Source organism: Gekko japonicus, unplaced genomic scaffold (genome assembly GCF_001447785.1).
Source record: "Gekko japonicus isolate JY-2015 unplaced genomic scaffold, Gekko_japonicus_V1.1 scaffold1667, whole genome shotgun sequence".
Taxonomy (NCBI): domain Eukaryota; kingdom Metazoa; phylum Chordata; class Lepidosauria; order Squamata; family Gekkonidae; genus Gekko; species Gekko japonicus.
The window spans coordinates 150,863-163,630 of NW_015168702.1; the positions used below are offsets into that span (position 1 = coordinate 150,863).

The 12,768-nt window shown below is 54.6% G+C and overlaps 1 protein-coding gene across 1 annotated transcript in view; it reads left to right on the forward strand.

Annotated features, from left to right (window-relative positions):
- The window catches only part of PPP6R2 (protein phosphatase 6 regulatory subunit 2), a 91,312-nt gene extending 78,601 nt beyond the window's left edge, over positions 1 to 12,711 (forward strand). The window contains exons 23-24 of the mRNA XM_015415513.1: positions 8,286 to 8,411; positions 11,507 to 12,711. Coding sequence (XP_015270999.1) covers positions 8,286 to 8,411; positions 11,507 to 11,558 — 178 coding nt within the window. The 3' untranslated portion in view covers positions 11,559 to 12,711. The remainder of the gene's footprint in view (positions 1 to 8,285; positions 8,412 to 11,506) is intronic.
- The last annotated feature ends 57 nt before the right edge of the window (positions 12,712 to 12,768 follow it).

Below are 12,768 nucleotides of genomic sequence, written 5' to 3' on the forward strand. Positions count from 1 at the left end.
CCCCCCACAAAGTTTCAAGAGGATTTTTGCCATTGACTTCAATGGCCCCATTGGTTATAATGGACCCGAATTTTTCGGGAATTTTTTTCGGGATTCGGACAAGCTCATAAATGGCTAATTCGGGATCCCAAAAGCCGAAAAAAGCCGAAAATCGTTATTTTCGGCTTTTTTTTCGGCTCGGGATCCCGAAATGCACATCCCTAAACACCACCAGAGAAGAAGAACCCACAACACCTGCCACTGAACTGCCCTTATTGTTAAAAGGGGTTTTGTAAAACCCTGCCAATCTCTCCCCTACTCATGATTTAAACCCGAAACGCGTCTGGCCCTGTCCATTGTGTTTGTGGTTTTACTCGTATGCCCTCAACCTGTGCATATTGATTTGTATTCATTTATGTACGTTGCAGACTACGTAGTCCAGTGGTTTCTCTCTAGAGGCGAAGTTCAAAGCCTATGTTTTTAGCACACTGTAAATGAATGGATGGGTTTTGTTCAATTCATTTTTAGCATTGCTCTTTCCCGACCTTTGTGACACTTAGTTCAGTCGTTGGGCTGGGTTTGTGTTCCCTTTGTTTGCTGCATTTGCTCCTCTCCACCGTGAACTTTGGAGTTCTGTCCCCCCTGTGCTGAAATGACACAGATTCTCAAGTTATGATTCTCAATCACATAAATCTGCTAAATGTTATAATTTTATATGCTGAGTTATAAATGATGGAAAATAGAGTTTTTCCCCTGACCCAGAATCCTTCTCTGTGGTCAGTCTCTCCCTTTGCTAGGATCCCTCAAGTAATGCCAACTCCCTTGCCAAGTCTGCTGAATAGTTTCCCCGATTTCGGGACCGTTTCCCAACTGAACCTCGCCTTAAAGAGTCAGGTGTCTGTCCCTGTTAGCATTCTGTCCCTGGCAGGTAAGACCCTAAGAGGGTTAGGGATGGTCCCTTGCGCCTCACGTCCTCCCTCAGACATGAGCGCCAACCAGTGGTCCTGGAGGGCCAGCGGGCGGGGCATAGAGGCTGGGGCACAGAGATTCAGAGGTCTGCTGCCTCTGTCCACTCACCCTGGCTCACAGCCCCCGATGCTTTTATTCTCCCCCGCACTTTTCAGGCTGTCTCTGCTCATGGCCATCACTACCTCCCCTGGCAGTGAATTCCACAGTTCAGTTGCTTCTCTTGAGTAAAGAGGTACTTCCTTTTGTGTGTCCTGAACCTCTCTCTGCCAACTGTTTCCTTGGGTGCCCCCAAAGTTGTGGTGTTAAGGGGGAGGGAGAAGAAGATCACTTTTGTTTATTTATTTATTACTAATCACATTTTCCATCCGGTGCATCGTCTTGTAAACCTCTGCCACGTCCTCCCTTAGTTGTCTTCATCTGGACCGAAAAGTCCCAGAGTCCCCCGGCCCTCCCTCCCTCATAGGACAGGGTGCCGCAGCCGCCTTTATCATCTCGGTGGCCCTCCTCTGTACTTTTTTTCAGATCGGTAATATCCTTTTTGAGATAGGGTGTGACCCAGACCGCATTTGCTATTCCAAATATGGCTGTACCACTCGACAGTACTGGCAGTACAGTATTGACTTTGCAGTATTGGCAGGTTCATTTTCAGTCCCTTTCTTAATAATTCCTGGCATGAAGTTTGCCCTTTTCTTCACCACCACTGCTGCACACAAGTCAACGTTCTCATCAGGTTTTCCACTGCAACCCCAAGATGTCCTTTAGTCTCAGTCTTGGCCAGTTCAGACCCCGTCAGCATATATTTAAAATTAGGATTTGTCGCCCCCCCCCCAGTATGCATTAACTTTACAGTTACCCATGTTGAACTTCATTTGCCATGTTCTTGCCCACTCACCCAATTTGCAGAGATCCTCCTGGAGCTCTTCCCAGTTGGCCTTGGTTTTCACCACCCTGAATAAGTTGGTATCGTCTGCAAACTTGCCTACTGCAGTGCTTCCCTCCAGTTAAAATCATTTATGAACAAATTCAGTAGCCCTGTGTGGTCCCAGTGCTGATCCTTGTGGGGCTCCCCAGCTTATTTCCCTCCATTGCAAGGGCCGACGACTTATTCGTATTCTTTTTCCTGCCATTTTACTAACTTTTAAATCCACAAGAGGACTGATCCTGTTATCTCCTGTCTCCTAAGGTTATCCAGGAGAATTTAGTGAGGTACACACATATAGCTGCCTTATAGTTCCGGTTTTCGGCGCTTCAACGATGGCCGCGTCTTTCTGCTCCTCCGAGAGACGTGTGCCATGAATCGGGACTAGGAGGGAGCGCGATTGTGCGCGCTCCCCCATGGAGTCCATAGGCAATGGGCTCCTAGCAAGGGGGCTTTGGAGAGCTACCTCCGGCCAACAGCCGGCACAGGTGGGCTACTCTCTGCCCTGAAGGTCCTGCCCTGATTCCCAGTTTTGGATTCAAAGTGATCACCGGGACAAGTGTATGAAGGTTTGGCGATTTGACTCTTCCTAGCAAGATCCCAGGGAGACCTGTTAGATCGTTTTTGAAGACGGATGAGTGAGTTTAAGTTAAAGCGAGACATCGGAGCCCTGTTGCGAAGCCCCCACAAATTAAAGCAGGAAGGGGGAGGGGACGCCCTATCCCCTCAAGAAATTGAACGAAGCGGGATGATTAGGGGACTGAGCTTATAATGGCAATGGATTACAGCAGAAGGACTAGATCAGAGAAATATTCCAATAAAAGCCTTTACAGACCTTTGAGACTTTGGGAACTTTAATTGGCAAATGTAAACAACCCTCCAAGATGGCGATCGGAGGCATTGAGGGAGGAGGGACGCAAGCTTCTCTCAGGAAGAAGAAAAACGGAGGGCTAGGTCAGGTGACCTAACCATAGAGTCTTCCTACAGCATAAAATCAGGTGATATTTGACGGGAACGACTGTAAACGTGGCGATACTTTTAAAGGGACAGTGTTTATAACAAGAAGCAGCGAATATAACAGTATTTATAACAAGACAGTGTTTATAACAAGAAGCAGCGGTGGCACCGGAGATTTATCCTCTGGTTAATACATCTGAGCTGAACAGAGCTGCTGTCAGTTCTAGCCCTGTGCTGGTGTGAGCTACCAGCCTTGTCCCCAGCTCGCCGTCCACCCAGCGGTTCGAAAGCTTCAGTGAGTAGATAAAATGTGTACCACTCCTTACAGAGGGTGGGCACACTAAACCTCCCCGGTGGGGAAGGTGTTAGCCGACGTATGGAATGTCCAGCGCGTAAGACCGAAAAGCCTAGAAAGAACTTTTCGGCATCAAGGAAGCCTGTAATGGGCCATCCGGCCAGGCGGTGGCAGTGCTGCGCTGCAACTTGAAGCAGTCCGGAGAAAGCTGACGACATCAAGCCACGCCGAGGGAAAAATGCTGCTGGAACACGTCTAACCTTACAGCTGAAAAAACTCCCCGTCGGCTGCGAATGTGTGTGATTTAAAGATTATATGTTGTCTTCCCTTACCCCTTGAATCATTGTTAGTCCCGAGTGTAATGGAGTAACTGTAAATCGCTCAGAGCCAGCAAGCTCTGCAGGATTGAGCGATTAATAAATTGAAAGATTTATTATTTATAGACGAAATTGAGACTGTGTCTAGCTTATATTGGATGGTGGCAAGCAGATCAAAAAGCGATAACAAAGGGTGGATTACTCTTGTACTATAAAATCTACATGCAAAGTGAACGGCTGGCCTCTCTAACCAGAGTGTGGATGAAGCAACAAGCGAGTGAAAGCCCTGGAAAAAGGAAAGCGCTACTAACTGGACAGAGCCTGTTTCATTGAAGCTGTTTATGAAAGAAGAATCAACAGAGAAGGAAGAAAATCAATTGAGATGACTGTATGGACTGAGTGAATCTAGGCTCCACAATGTCGTGTTTGGGGAGGGAGGGAAAGCGTAATGGGAGATGTCAATGTCTTTTAAGGTCTCTATATTTCTTAATTAGTTTTGGAGTTATTCTCTGTCTAGACAGATAAGCTGGATTCTAACTTGAAGCGAGGAACAAGGAAACTCCTCATGTTGGAAGTTAATTGTTAAGAGTTACAACTTTGTATCTATAAGCATATGTAACCTTCTACACTTGGGCTTTTAGTGCCTTCTCTGTCTCCCTTAGTCTGTAGTCTTCCCCCTCTCCTTTTTTCGTTATAGTTATGTAGTTATTTTAGAAATGCAAATTTTAAAAAAATCCCCTTCGGGGGGCAAAAAAAATAAAATAAAGCTGCCTTATACTGAACCAGCACATTGGTCCATCAAGGGTCAGTATTGTCTGTTCAGACCGGCACCAGCTCTCCAGGGTCTCAGGCGGAGGAGGTCTTTCACATCACCTGCTGTCCTTTTTAAATGGAGATGCTGGGAATGGAACCTGGGACCTTCTGGATGTCAAGCAGAGGCTGTTCCACTGAGCTCACAGTACCTTGTCAGAAACTTTAACAAAGTCCAAGTATATAATGTCTACCAGATCACCCTTATCCAGGGGCTTGTTAACCAACTCCAAGTGGTTGGTGAGGTTGGTTTGAACTTTGCAGAACTGTTTTGAGAGGCAGCATGGTGTAGTGTGTGAAGAAATGACTTTTTCTCTCCCAGGAGGTTGGGAACAAACCATTCCTCCCTTTTGTGTTTTACCAGTCCCCCCCCCCGGGCTGGGAACAGGGGGGGGGGGGGAGTTGGTGCAGTGGCTTTCCAATTTATCTGCATAACATGCTAATAGGTTTAGCTGGAGACAGTGGGGTGGGTCAAGCCCCTCCCCGTTCTCCAAGCAGGGAACATAGAGTTGGAGGGCCAGGGAAGAAGCTCCAGGAAGCACCTCTTTGACCTGGCCTGGCTGGGTGAGTGGGAGGGGAAGAGATCTGATAAAACCTCCTTGCAGGAGGGGGGAGCTCTCTTCCTTGGGAGCTGAGGGCACGATTGCACACAGAGACCACTGCACAGGAAATGCAGCCATTTTCTACCACATGCTGGCCTACACAGCTGGAGAAAGCTTCAAGGTAATGGGGACTCTGTAAAGATGTAGAACTCCTAAGCTAAAAGAGCCTGTCGTATTTTAACATCTGATAGGGACAGAGGAACTGCATTTTTGGCCATTTCTTTTGGTTTCCTTGCTCAGTCGGCTACTGTGTGAAAAGTATGCTTGGGCGGGGTGTAAATTGAATAAAATAAATAAATAAATACTTTATAACTTTGGATGCTGACCATGGTTCTCCGTACCACATCGACCTCTCCCGTCTTGGATGTACTATTTTAAAAGGAGTGCCAGGAAGGGGGAAGGCAGGCAGTTGGCAGGTGGCTCTCCCTCCAGGGACTCACGCAAGGCAGGAGACGGTCCCTGTGGTGACCAGGCGCTGGGCAGCGGGGGGAGACGTGGAGGCCAGGCCTCAGGCCTTAGAAAGGGAGTGGGGAGCCCTGCCCCCCCCCAGCAGGCAGTTCCTTACAGAAGGGTCAGGTGGTTGCGGCGGGCTACCCTGAGAGTGGAAGAAGAGCCCCTCCGGGTGTTGAGCAGCTCGTCCCACCACATAGTGATGAGCGTGTGAGACCCAGGTTCGAATCATGGCCATGGAAGCTTGCTGGGTGACCTTGTGCCAGTCACACTTTCTCAGCCTCACCTACCTCACAGGATTGTTGTGAGACTAAAATGAAGGAGAAGAGAACCATGTGAGCTGCTTTGAATGAATGAAGTGAATAAGAGGAACCATGCTGATTTCCCCTCGGCAGACTTTATTTCTCAGTGTGCTTAATAATTTTCTACTAACAGTTTCTACCAATTTACCTGGAACAGATGTTAGGCTAACTAACGCATAATTTCCTGGATCCCCTCTGGACCACTTCTTACAAGTTGGGGTGACATTTCCTGTTTCATTTTTATGGACCAGGAAGCTGTTTTTTGCAAACGGTTCCCCCCCCCCCAGCTTTGTGCTGTCCCAGGCCTGAGGCGGAGCGAGCTCTTTCCCAGCTCTAGTGTCGGAGACCCTCTCAACGGGAAGGACCCCGGACTGAGCCGCAGGACGGCAGCCCCTCCCCCTTTCCTCGGCCTCCTGCTGCGGGGGCCTGCGGGGATCCCGAGCTCCTCTCCCGCCTTGTGGCACTGGGGCAGACGCCCGGAGAGGCCCTTCCCAGGCAGGCCGGTGTTCTTCCGGCTCCCGCTGTCACAGCCATTCCCGGACGGTGCAGGACTGGGGCCCGTGTGCAACGTCGTCCAGCGGGTTTGTTGTACGTGGCGGTAAGCATCCTAGTAAATTCCCCAGCTCAGATCAGCTCACGTTCCCTAAATTCCCGAATCCTAGAAACTTTAATAGAGAAGAATCTGATTTTGCCTTGACTAATAAGTCACGATCTTTCTATCATCAAGTACTTAAAGGTGCCGTTTGTCTGCCTGGGAATGCTTGAGTTCGTTGATCTGCAACACAGTTTCTCCTCTGGGATAGGACGAGAGGGGCAAGTCAGGAATACTTCTTCCACCTTCTCCTTCTTACCGGTCCATGTCTCCCCATCGTCCCTGAAAAGCAGGCCTGGTGTCTCCTTCCTCTTCCATGGAACACACACCTGGCAACCAACGCTCCCTCTAAGCCGTGGATTCTTGTGAGCAACAGTTCTTGCTTTGTGAGCTCCTCCTGGGGTATTACAGTCGTGAGCGAGCCATTTGGCCACGGCATCAATGAGTTTGCTCTTCTGGAGCCCCATCCCTTCTTCCTGAGCGAAGGCAAAAAAACCCTGTGTGAGCCGGAGGCTGAAAAACTGCGAGCCGGCTCACACTCAGCTCAGAGGGAACCCTGCTGGCAATGTCTTTGTGTTCTTGTTGTTCTTCGTACCCTTTTTCCAGCTTGAGCTTCAGGCTTCCTGACACTGTTTCCCTCCCAGTCCGGACCGTCCAGCTGTCGGCATCCTGAGCAAACTCTCCCTCCTTCGGTTTCTTATACGAGTTCTTCTTGAGTTTCATTCCATCATCTAGCTGTTGACTTTCTTTGGGCATTGCCCGTTCTCCCTCGTGATGGGCCTTTCTTGCTTGCCTTGAGGAATCCTGACTTCTCGTGGGGGAATCTCTCTTGCGTTCCTTTCTCCAGTAGATTTTCTAGGCATGGTTATCACAGTCATCTTTCCTGAAGCTTGTGTATTTCACTCGGCTTCACTGAGGCGCGCCTTTCTCCCCAGTGGAGGGACCCAAAGCGGCTTCCAGTGTTCTCCTCTCCTCTCTTTGGTCCTCACACCAACCCTGTGAGGTGGGTGATGCGGAGAGTGTGTGGCTGCCCAAGGGCACCCAGCGAGCTTTGGTGGCAGAGTAGGGATTCGAACCTGGGTCTCTCTGACCCTCGTCCAATTCTCTGGCCCCTGCGTCACACTGGCTTGGGGGGGGTCCCTGCTCATTTTGGGAGAAGCCATGGAGATGATCTTTTGTCTCCCCTGGAGGGCAGAGCCCTTCTTTCTCCCACGCAGACTCAAAGGGGCTTGCTTAATCCTGCCTGGGGGGGGGGGCTCTCTCGAAATGCCTGTCCGCACCCTGCCCGGCAGCGCAACGGGCCTGTGGGACTCTGAGGACCCCTCTTGTCTGGAAGAGGAGAGCCGGCACTGTTGGGCCAGGCCTCGGGAGGGCCCCCTGGTCTTGCATCCAGTCTCCAGCAGTGGCCGGCCAGAGGCTCCCGGGAAGTCCACGAGGGGCAGCCGCGGGGCCCTGGAGGGGGCCGTCTCCCCAGGGCTCCTCTCCGGGGCCACGGTGCCCCTGGGTGCTGACGGAGGGTTTTCTGGCAAGCAGAACTCCAGGGACCCTCAGCCCGAGGGGGGGGGCTTCCACTGGATTTCACCTTCTGCAGCCACAAGGAGTGCTGAAGAGGAAGCGAGATGCGGGGGGGGGGGGCTGGGGGGACAGACCTTTTTAACAGACCTTTTTCCTGCCCGCCCTCTCCCGGACCCTGCAGGTTCTGAGCTGAGGGTCCTCCTCACCCAGGGGGGGTGGCAGGGGGTGCTTGCAAAGCTTGTGCGTTGGCTCTCTGGCCAGGGGCCTAGATGGTTGGGCCACAAGTGTGGCTTTGCGGCCCCTGGACGCCATGGCAAGCGCTTGCCTTCTCCGCAGCCACACGGCTAGCTCCTCTCCTTTGCTGGCGGAGGGGGCTGTGCTGGGTGCTTGCCCAGCCAGGGGCTGAAGCGCCTCTTGGGACGGAGGCCGCGGCTCTCCGTTTGTCCCCCAGCCATCCGCAGCCGTCGTGTCTCTTCCGAGGGGTGGGACCTGCTGCTGCTGCCAAGCAGGAAGAGTGGGGAGGTGGCGCGGGCCCCTCCGTTGCCGATCCAACTAGAGCCTTGGTTCTCTCCCTGCAGCGCTGCTGACTCCGTGGCTGTGGACAAGGTGACCGTCCTGGAGACCGGGTCCCGCACGCCTCCGCCTTGCACCGACCCCCAGCACGCCTCGGCTACTACTGCCCCCACGGAGGCCAGGAGAGACAGGTGAGAGGAGGAGGAGAAGGAGCAGGGTGGTGCCTCTGCTTCGTGCCGTGGGCGGCAGCGTCTCAGGGCCCCACATTGCCCAGTGCTCCCTGTGGCCAGCCACACAGCGGCTGAGGGGAACGGGGGTCCTGCAAGGCGGGAGAGCCCAGAGGAGCCCGGAACGGCGGCACTACGGGGAGGAAGGGCTCGTGTGGAGCCAAACTGGAGGTGGGGCTGCTTTGGTGGTTTTGCTGCTCCACGGGTTGCACGGCCACACTGGGTCACGTCATGAGCAGTGTTCCCGCTAAGCTGAGTTAGTGTGAGCTAGCTCACAGTTTTTTAGCCTCCAGCTCAAACCTTTTTGTCTTAGGTCAGGAAGGACGGGGCTCCAGAGCAAACTATGCAGGAGCCAAATCGCTCGCTCACAACTTTAATGCCGGGAGCTCACAAAGTAGAGCTTTTGCTCTCAGGACCCCACATCTTAGAGGGAGCATTTGTCATGAGCCCGACTCAACCAAGTGAAGAGAAGTGGGGGGGGGAATGGCATGCCCCACTCGGGCTGGGTCAGCTGCAGTTGAGGGGGCAGCTTCTTAGCGCCCGGGGGAGTGCAGCCATCCTGTGTGTGGAGCTACGCGCACTGTGTACATGCTTGTTTCCACCACAGGGCCGTGTCCTGCCGGCCTCCAGGGTGAGACCAAACAGGGGGACATCCGTGGTCTCTCCTGGTCTCCTGCTCAGGGCAGCCCACTGCTGGACCTCCTGAGGGCCCCTGGCATTCTTTGGCCACTGTGTGTGACCCAGAAGAGTGTTGGGCGTGACGGGCCACTGGCCTGGTCCAGCACTGGCTTCTCTTATGCTCACCCATCCTGGGGCTTTTGTGTCACTCTTCCCCTAGCTTTTTTCCAGCTCCCACCAGTGTGCTGCTCTGTCTTCCTAGACCGTCGCACGCTCTGGCCATCTCCCTGTGCAGCTGCAGATTTTGCCTTGTTGGGGCTTGTGATGAAATGCATTTCCTCCTGGGAGGCTGGCAAGCAGCAAACATAAGAACATACCAGAGAAGCCCATGTTGGATCAGGCCAGTGGCCCCTCCAGTCCAACACTCCTCCTGTGTCACACAGATGGGGCCAGAAACACCACGTGCCCTCAGGAGGTCCAGCAGTGGGGCCAGGAGGACACCAGATGCCCTCCCACTGTTGACCCCCCCCCAGGCACCCAGAACACAGAGCATCCCTTGCCCCAGGCATAAGAGCACATAAGAGAAGCCAATGCTGGGTCAGGCCAATGGCCCCTCCAGTCCAACACTCCTGTGTCACACAGACGGGGCCAGAATCACCAGGTGCCCTCAGGAGGCCCAGCGTTTCGGAGAGGGCACGGGACTTTTCCCTCTGGAGGCAGCCATATGGACCCTGCGCTCGCCTGGGAGACTGGGGGCAGGCGCCAAGGGAATGGGGGGGCCCCCCCTCTGTGGAGGACGGCAGCAGCCAAGTTGAAGAGCCTGTCCGATAGTTTACCATCAATTAGGGCATGTATAGAGGAAGGGACAGAGGAGGTGCGTTTTTACCCATTTCTTTTGTATTCCCTGTTCAAGCTGGTGCCGCGCTAAAGGTATGCGGAGGGGAGGCTGGGACTTCTGTCCCTCCCAGTGGGCAACTCCTTTCAACGGGCTGGTGGTGGGGGCGGCAGGCTACCCTGAGGGTAGGAGGAAAGCCCCTCCAGGGAGCTGGGAACCCCGAGGAGGGCAGGGTGGAAATGGGGCCTGGGAGACCGGGGGCAGGCATGTTTTGCCACAGGGCGCACATCTGTTGTTTAAGTGTTTTAGAAACTAAAGACTCTGCATACGGAAGGCCTCAGGTTCAATCCCCGGCATCACCGGTTAAAGGGGAAACGTTTGTCTCCTTGAGAACCACTTCAGAAGAGAAGACGAAGAGAAGAGGAGATTGGATGTATACCCCACGGCCCTTCACTACCCGAAGGAGGAGTCTCAGAGCAGCTTACAGTCTCCTTCCCCTCCCCCTCCCCATGACAGACAGACAGACACCCCCCGGGAGGTTTCTCTCCGCAAAAGGCAGGGGGGAGCCCTTTACCCGAATCCACCCGGAGAGGGTTGGGGTTGTGCGATTGGGGTCACCAACAATGCTCCCGTTAAGCTGTGGGGAGTCTTGTGAGCAAAAATCCTACTTTGTGAGCTCCTGGCATTAAAGCTGTGAGCGAGTGGCTTGGCTGCTGCATGAATTAGTTTGCCCTGGAGCCACATCCTTCCTGAGCGAAGACTAAAATTTGTCAGCCGGAGGCTAAAGAACTGTGAGCTGGCTCACACTCACTCAGCTTAGAGGCTCACCAGGGCTAGCAGCAGCCACTGAGCAAGTTGCTACCCAGCAGCAGTATGTGCCGCTCAGCCAGGGTCAGCAGGTGCCACGGAACCCATCTTTAAGTCCCACTTGGTCAGAGGAGTAAAGCATCTGCTTGGTATGCAGAAGGTCCCATGTTCAGTTTCCCAAGGAGAGGTTGCCAGGGAGAGGGAAGGAGGGAAAGCTGAGCGCCAGAGAGTGGTGCCAGTGGGGTGAGAGGGTCAGACTAGGGTCTGGGAGACCCAGGTTTGACTCTCCCCTCTGCCGTGGGAGCTGACTGAGTCAGCCTTGGGCCAGTCACACACACACACCCGTCTCTTTCTCCGCCTAATCTACTTCACAGGGTTGTTGTGAGGATGACAGAATAGTGTAACCTGCTTTGGGGGTCCCCACTGGGGAGGAAGGTGGGGTATAAATGTAGTCCATAAATGATAAAGCAGGGGAAGGGGGGGGGGATATGGGGACGGTCAGGAGGAGAGAAGAAGGAGGAATTGTGTGGGGAAAGGGGATGCGCAAGAAAAGGAAGCGTGACCTTTGCATGTAATCCTATAATAGGTGGGGAAAACCAGCCGGTAGGCAGACCTTTGAAAGTGGCGGATCTTTCCCCCCTTGGGTCCTCCAATGCATCAGGCGCATTTATCAGTGAATAAAAAATGCCGCTTGTGTGCTTTTGCAGGACTTCCGGGGGGCGGCTGAGGGGCTTCCTTCGCCTAGCCTGCTATAGATGGCGTGATAGGAATCGCTTTTCCCTGTTGTACATTTCTGCAGGAAAGAGGAGCTCCCGCCGGAATCGGAAGCCGCCTTGAACGGTCCTGCGTGACGGAGCAGCGAGAGCCGGAGGTCGTGAGCCGGGCTGGGCTGAGGGCCCCCGCCCCCCCCGCCTGTTCTGGACACGGAACTGCCTTGTACGGAATGCTGCCTTGCTGAGGCCCTGCTCCACCGTCCTGTTGCGAGAGACCAGCAGTGCTGGGGCCTGCAGCAGCCGCCCCCCCCCCGCCCCTGAAAGAAGCCTGCAGAGTCCCTCTGGGAGAGGAGCCCCCGCTCGGCTGTTGCCCCAGGAGGGCGGTCCTCTGTCAAGAACTCCGCTGCTCTTCGGAGAGGTGGAAGGCTGCGGCTGGAACGGGGCCGAGGCCATCGCGTGACGGACGTTCTGGGCAGAGAGCACCAGACACCCTTTTGTGTAGCAATAATGCCCGATCAGAGGTCTTCTGTCGGCACGAGGCAGACGGGAGACGGGAGGGAGGGGCCTCCAGAGCGAGTGACCGGAAGGCCGAATCCCCTTGTCCCGCTGCACTGGGTTGCAGAGGGGGGGTGTCTCCAGGAGCCCCCCGTCCCTCCCAACACGGCTCCGTCGCTCCCTCAGCCGGCCAGCGGCAGCCCTGCCCGTGGGTGTTCCTGGCCCCGGGCTTTGGAGGAGGCAGCGGCACTGTGGGGGCCGGGAGTCCCACAGGGGTCTTCGGATCCTTCCCGTTGGCTTTGTTTTCTGGAGTTTGTAATGAATGCTGGAACGGCAACACTTTGCACTTTGTATCTGCTCCGGCCTGGAGGTTGGAAGGGACGGTGCCACAGGTAATCCCGCCCTGCTGCGAGGACTCTGGCGATGGGCAGAGAGGGCCTCGGCACAAGGCGAGCGGGCACCGGCACCCACGTGTGGCTCCGGGACAGGGTCCTCTCCAGCCACCCTGGATGGGCCTTCCTCAGCCGACCCATTGGCCCCACCGTGCTGTAGGGGGCCAGGCGTGGCCCCGCCTCATTGGCCGCCCTTCTCCTCCTCCTGCTCTGTGTCTGGCCGCGGCCGGCTGTTTTCTGCAGAACTGCTGTGGAGGCTGCCTGGCGGCCCAGGGCCCGGGGAGCTGTGGGGAAATAAAGCCGTGTGCACCGACGTAGCCTCCAGGCTGGTCTCCAGGGGAAGGCAGCTGGCCCGCCCTCTTGCTGGGAGCATTTCCCCACATCGTAGGACTGCGCGCTCTCTTCCGCCACACACCCCGTGCATCCAGTGAGGCTGTCTCTGACTGGGGGGGGGGGGGCAA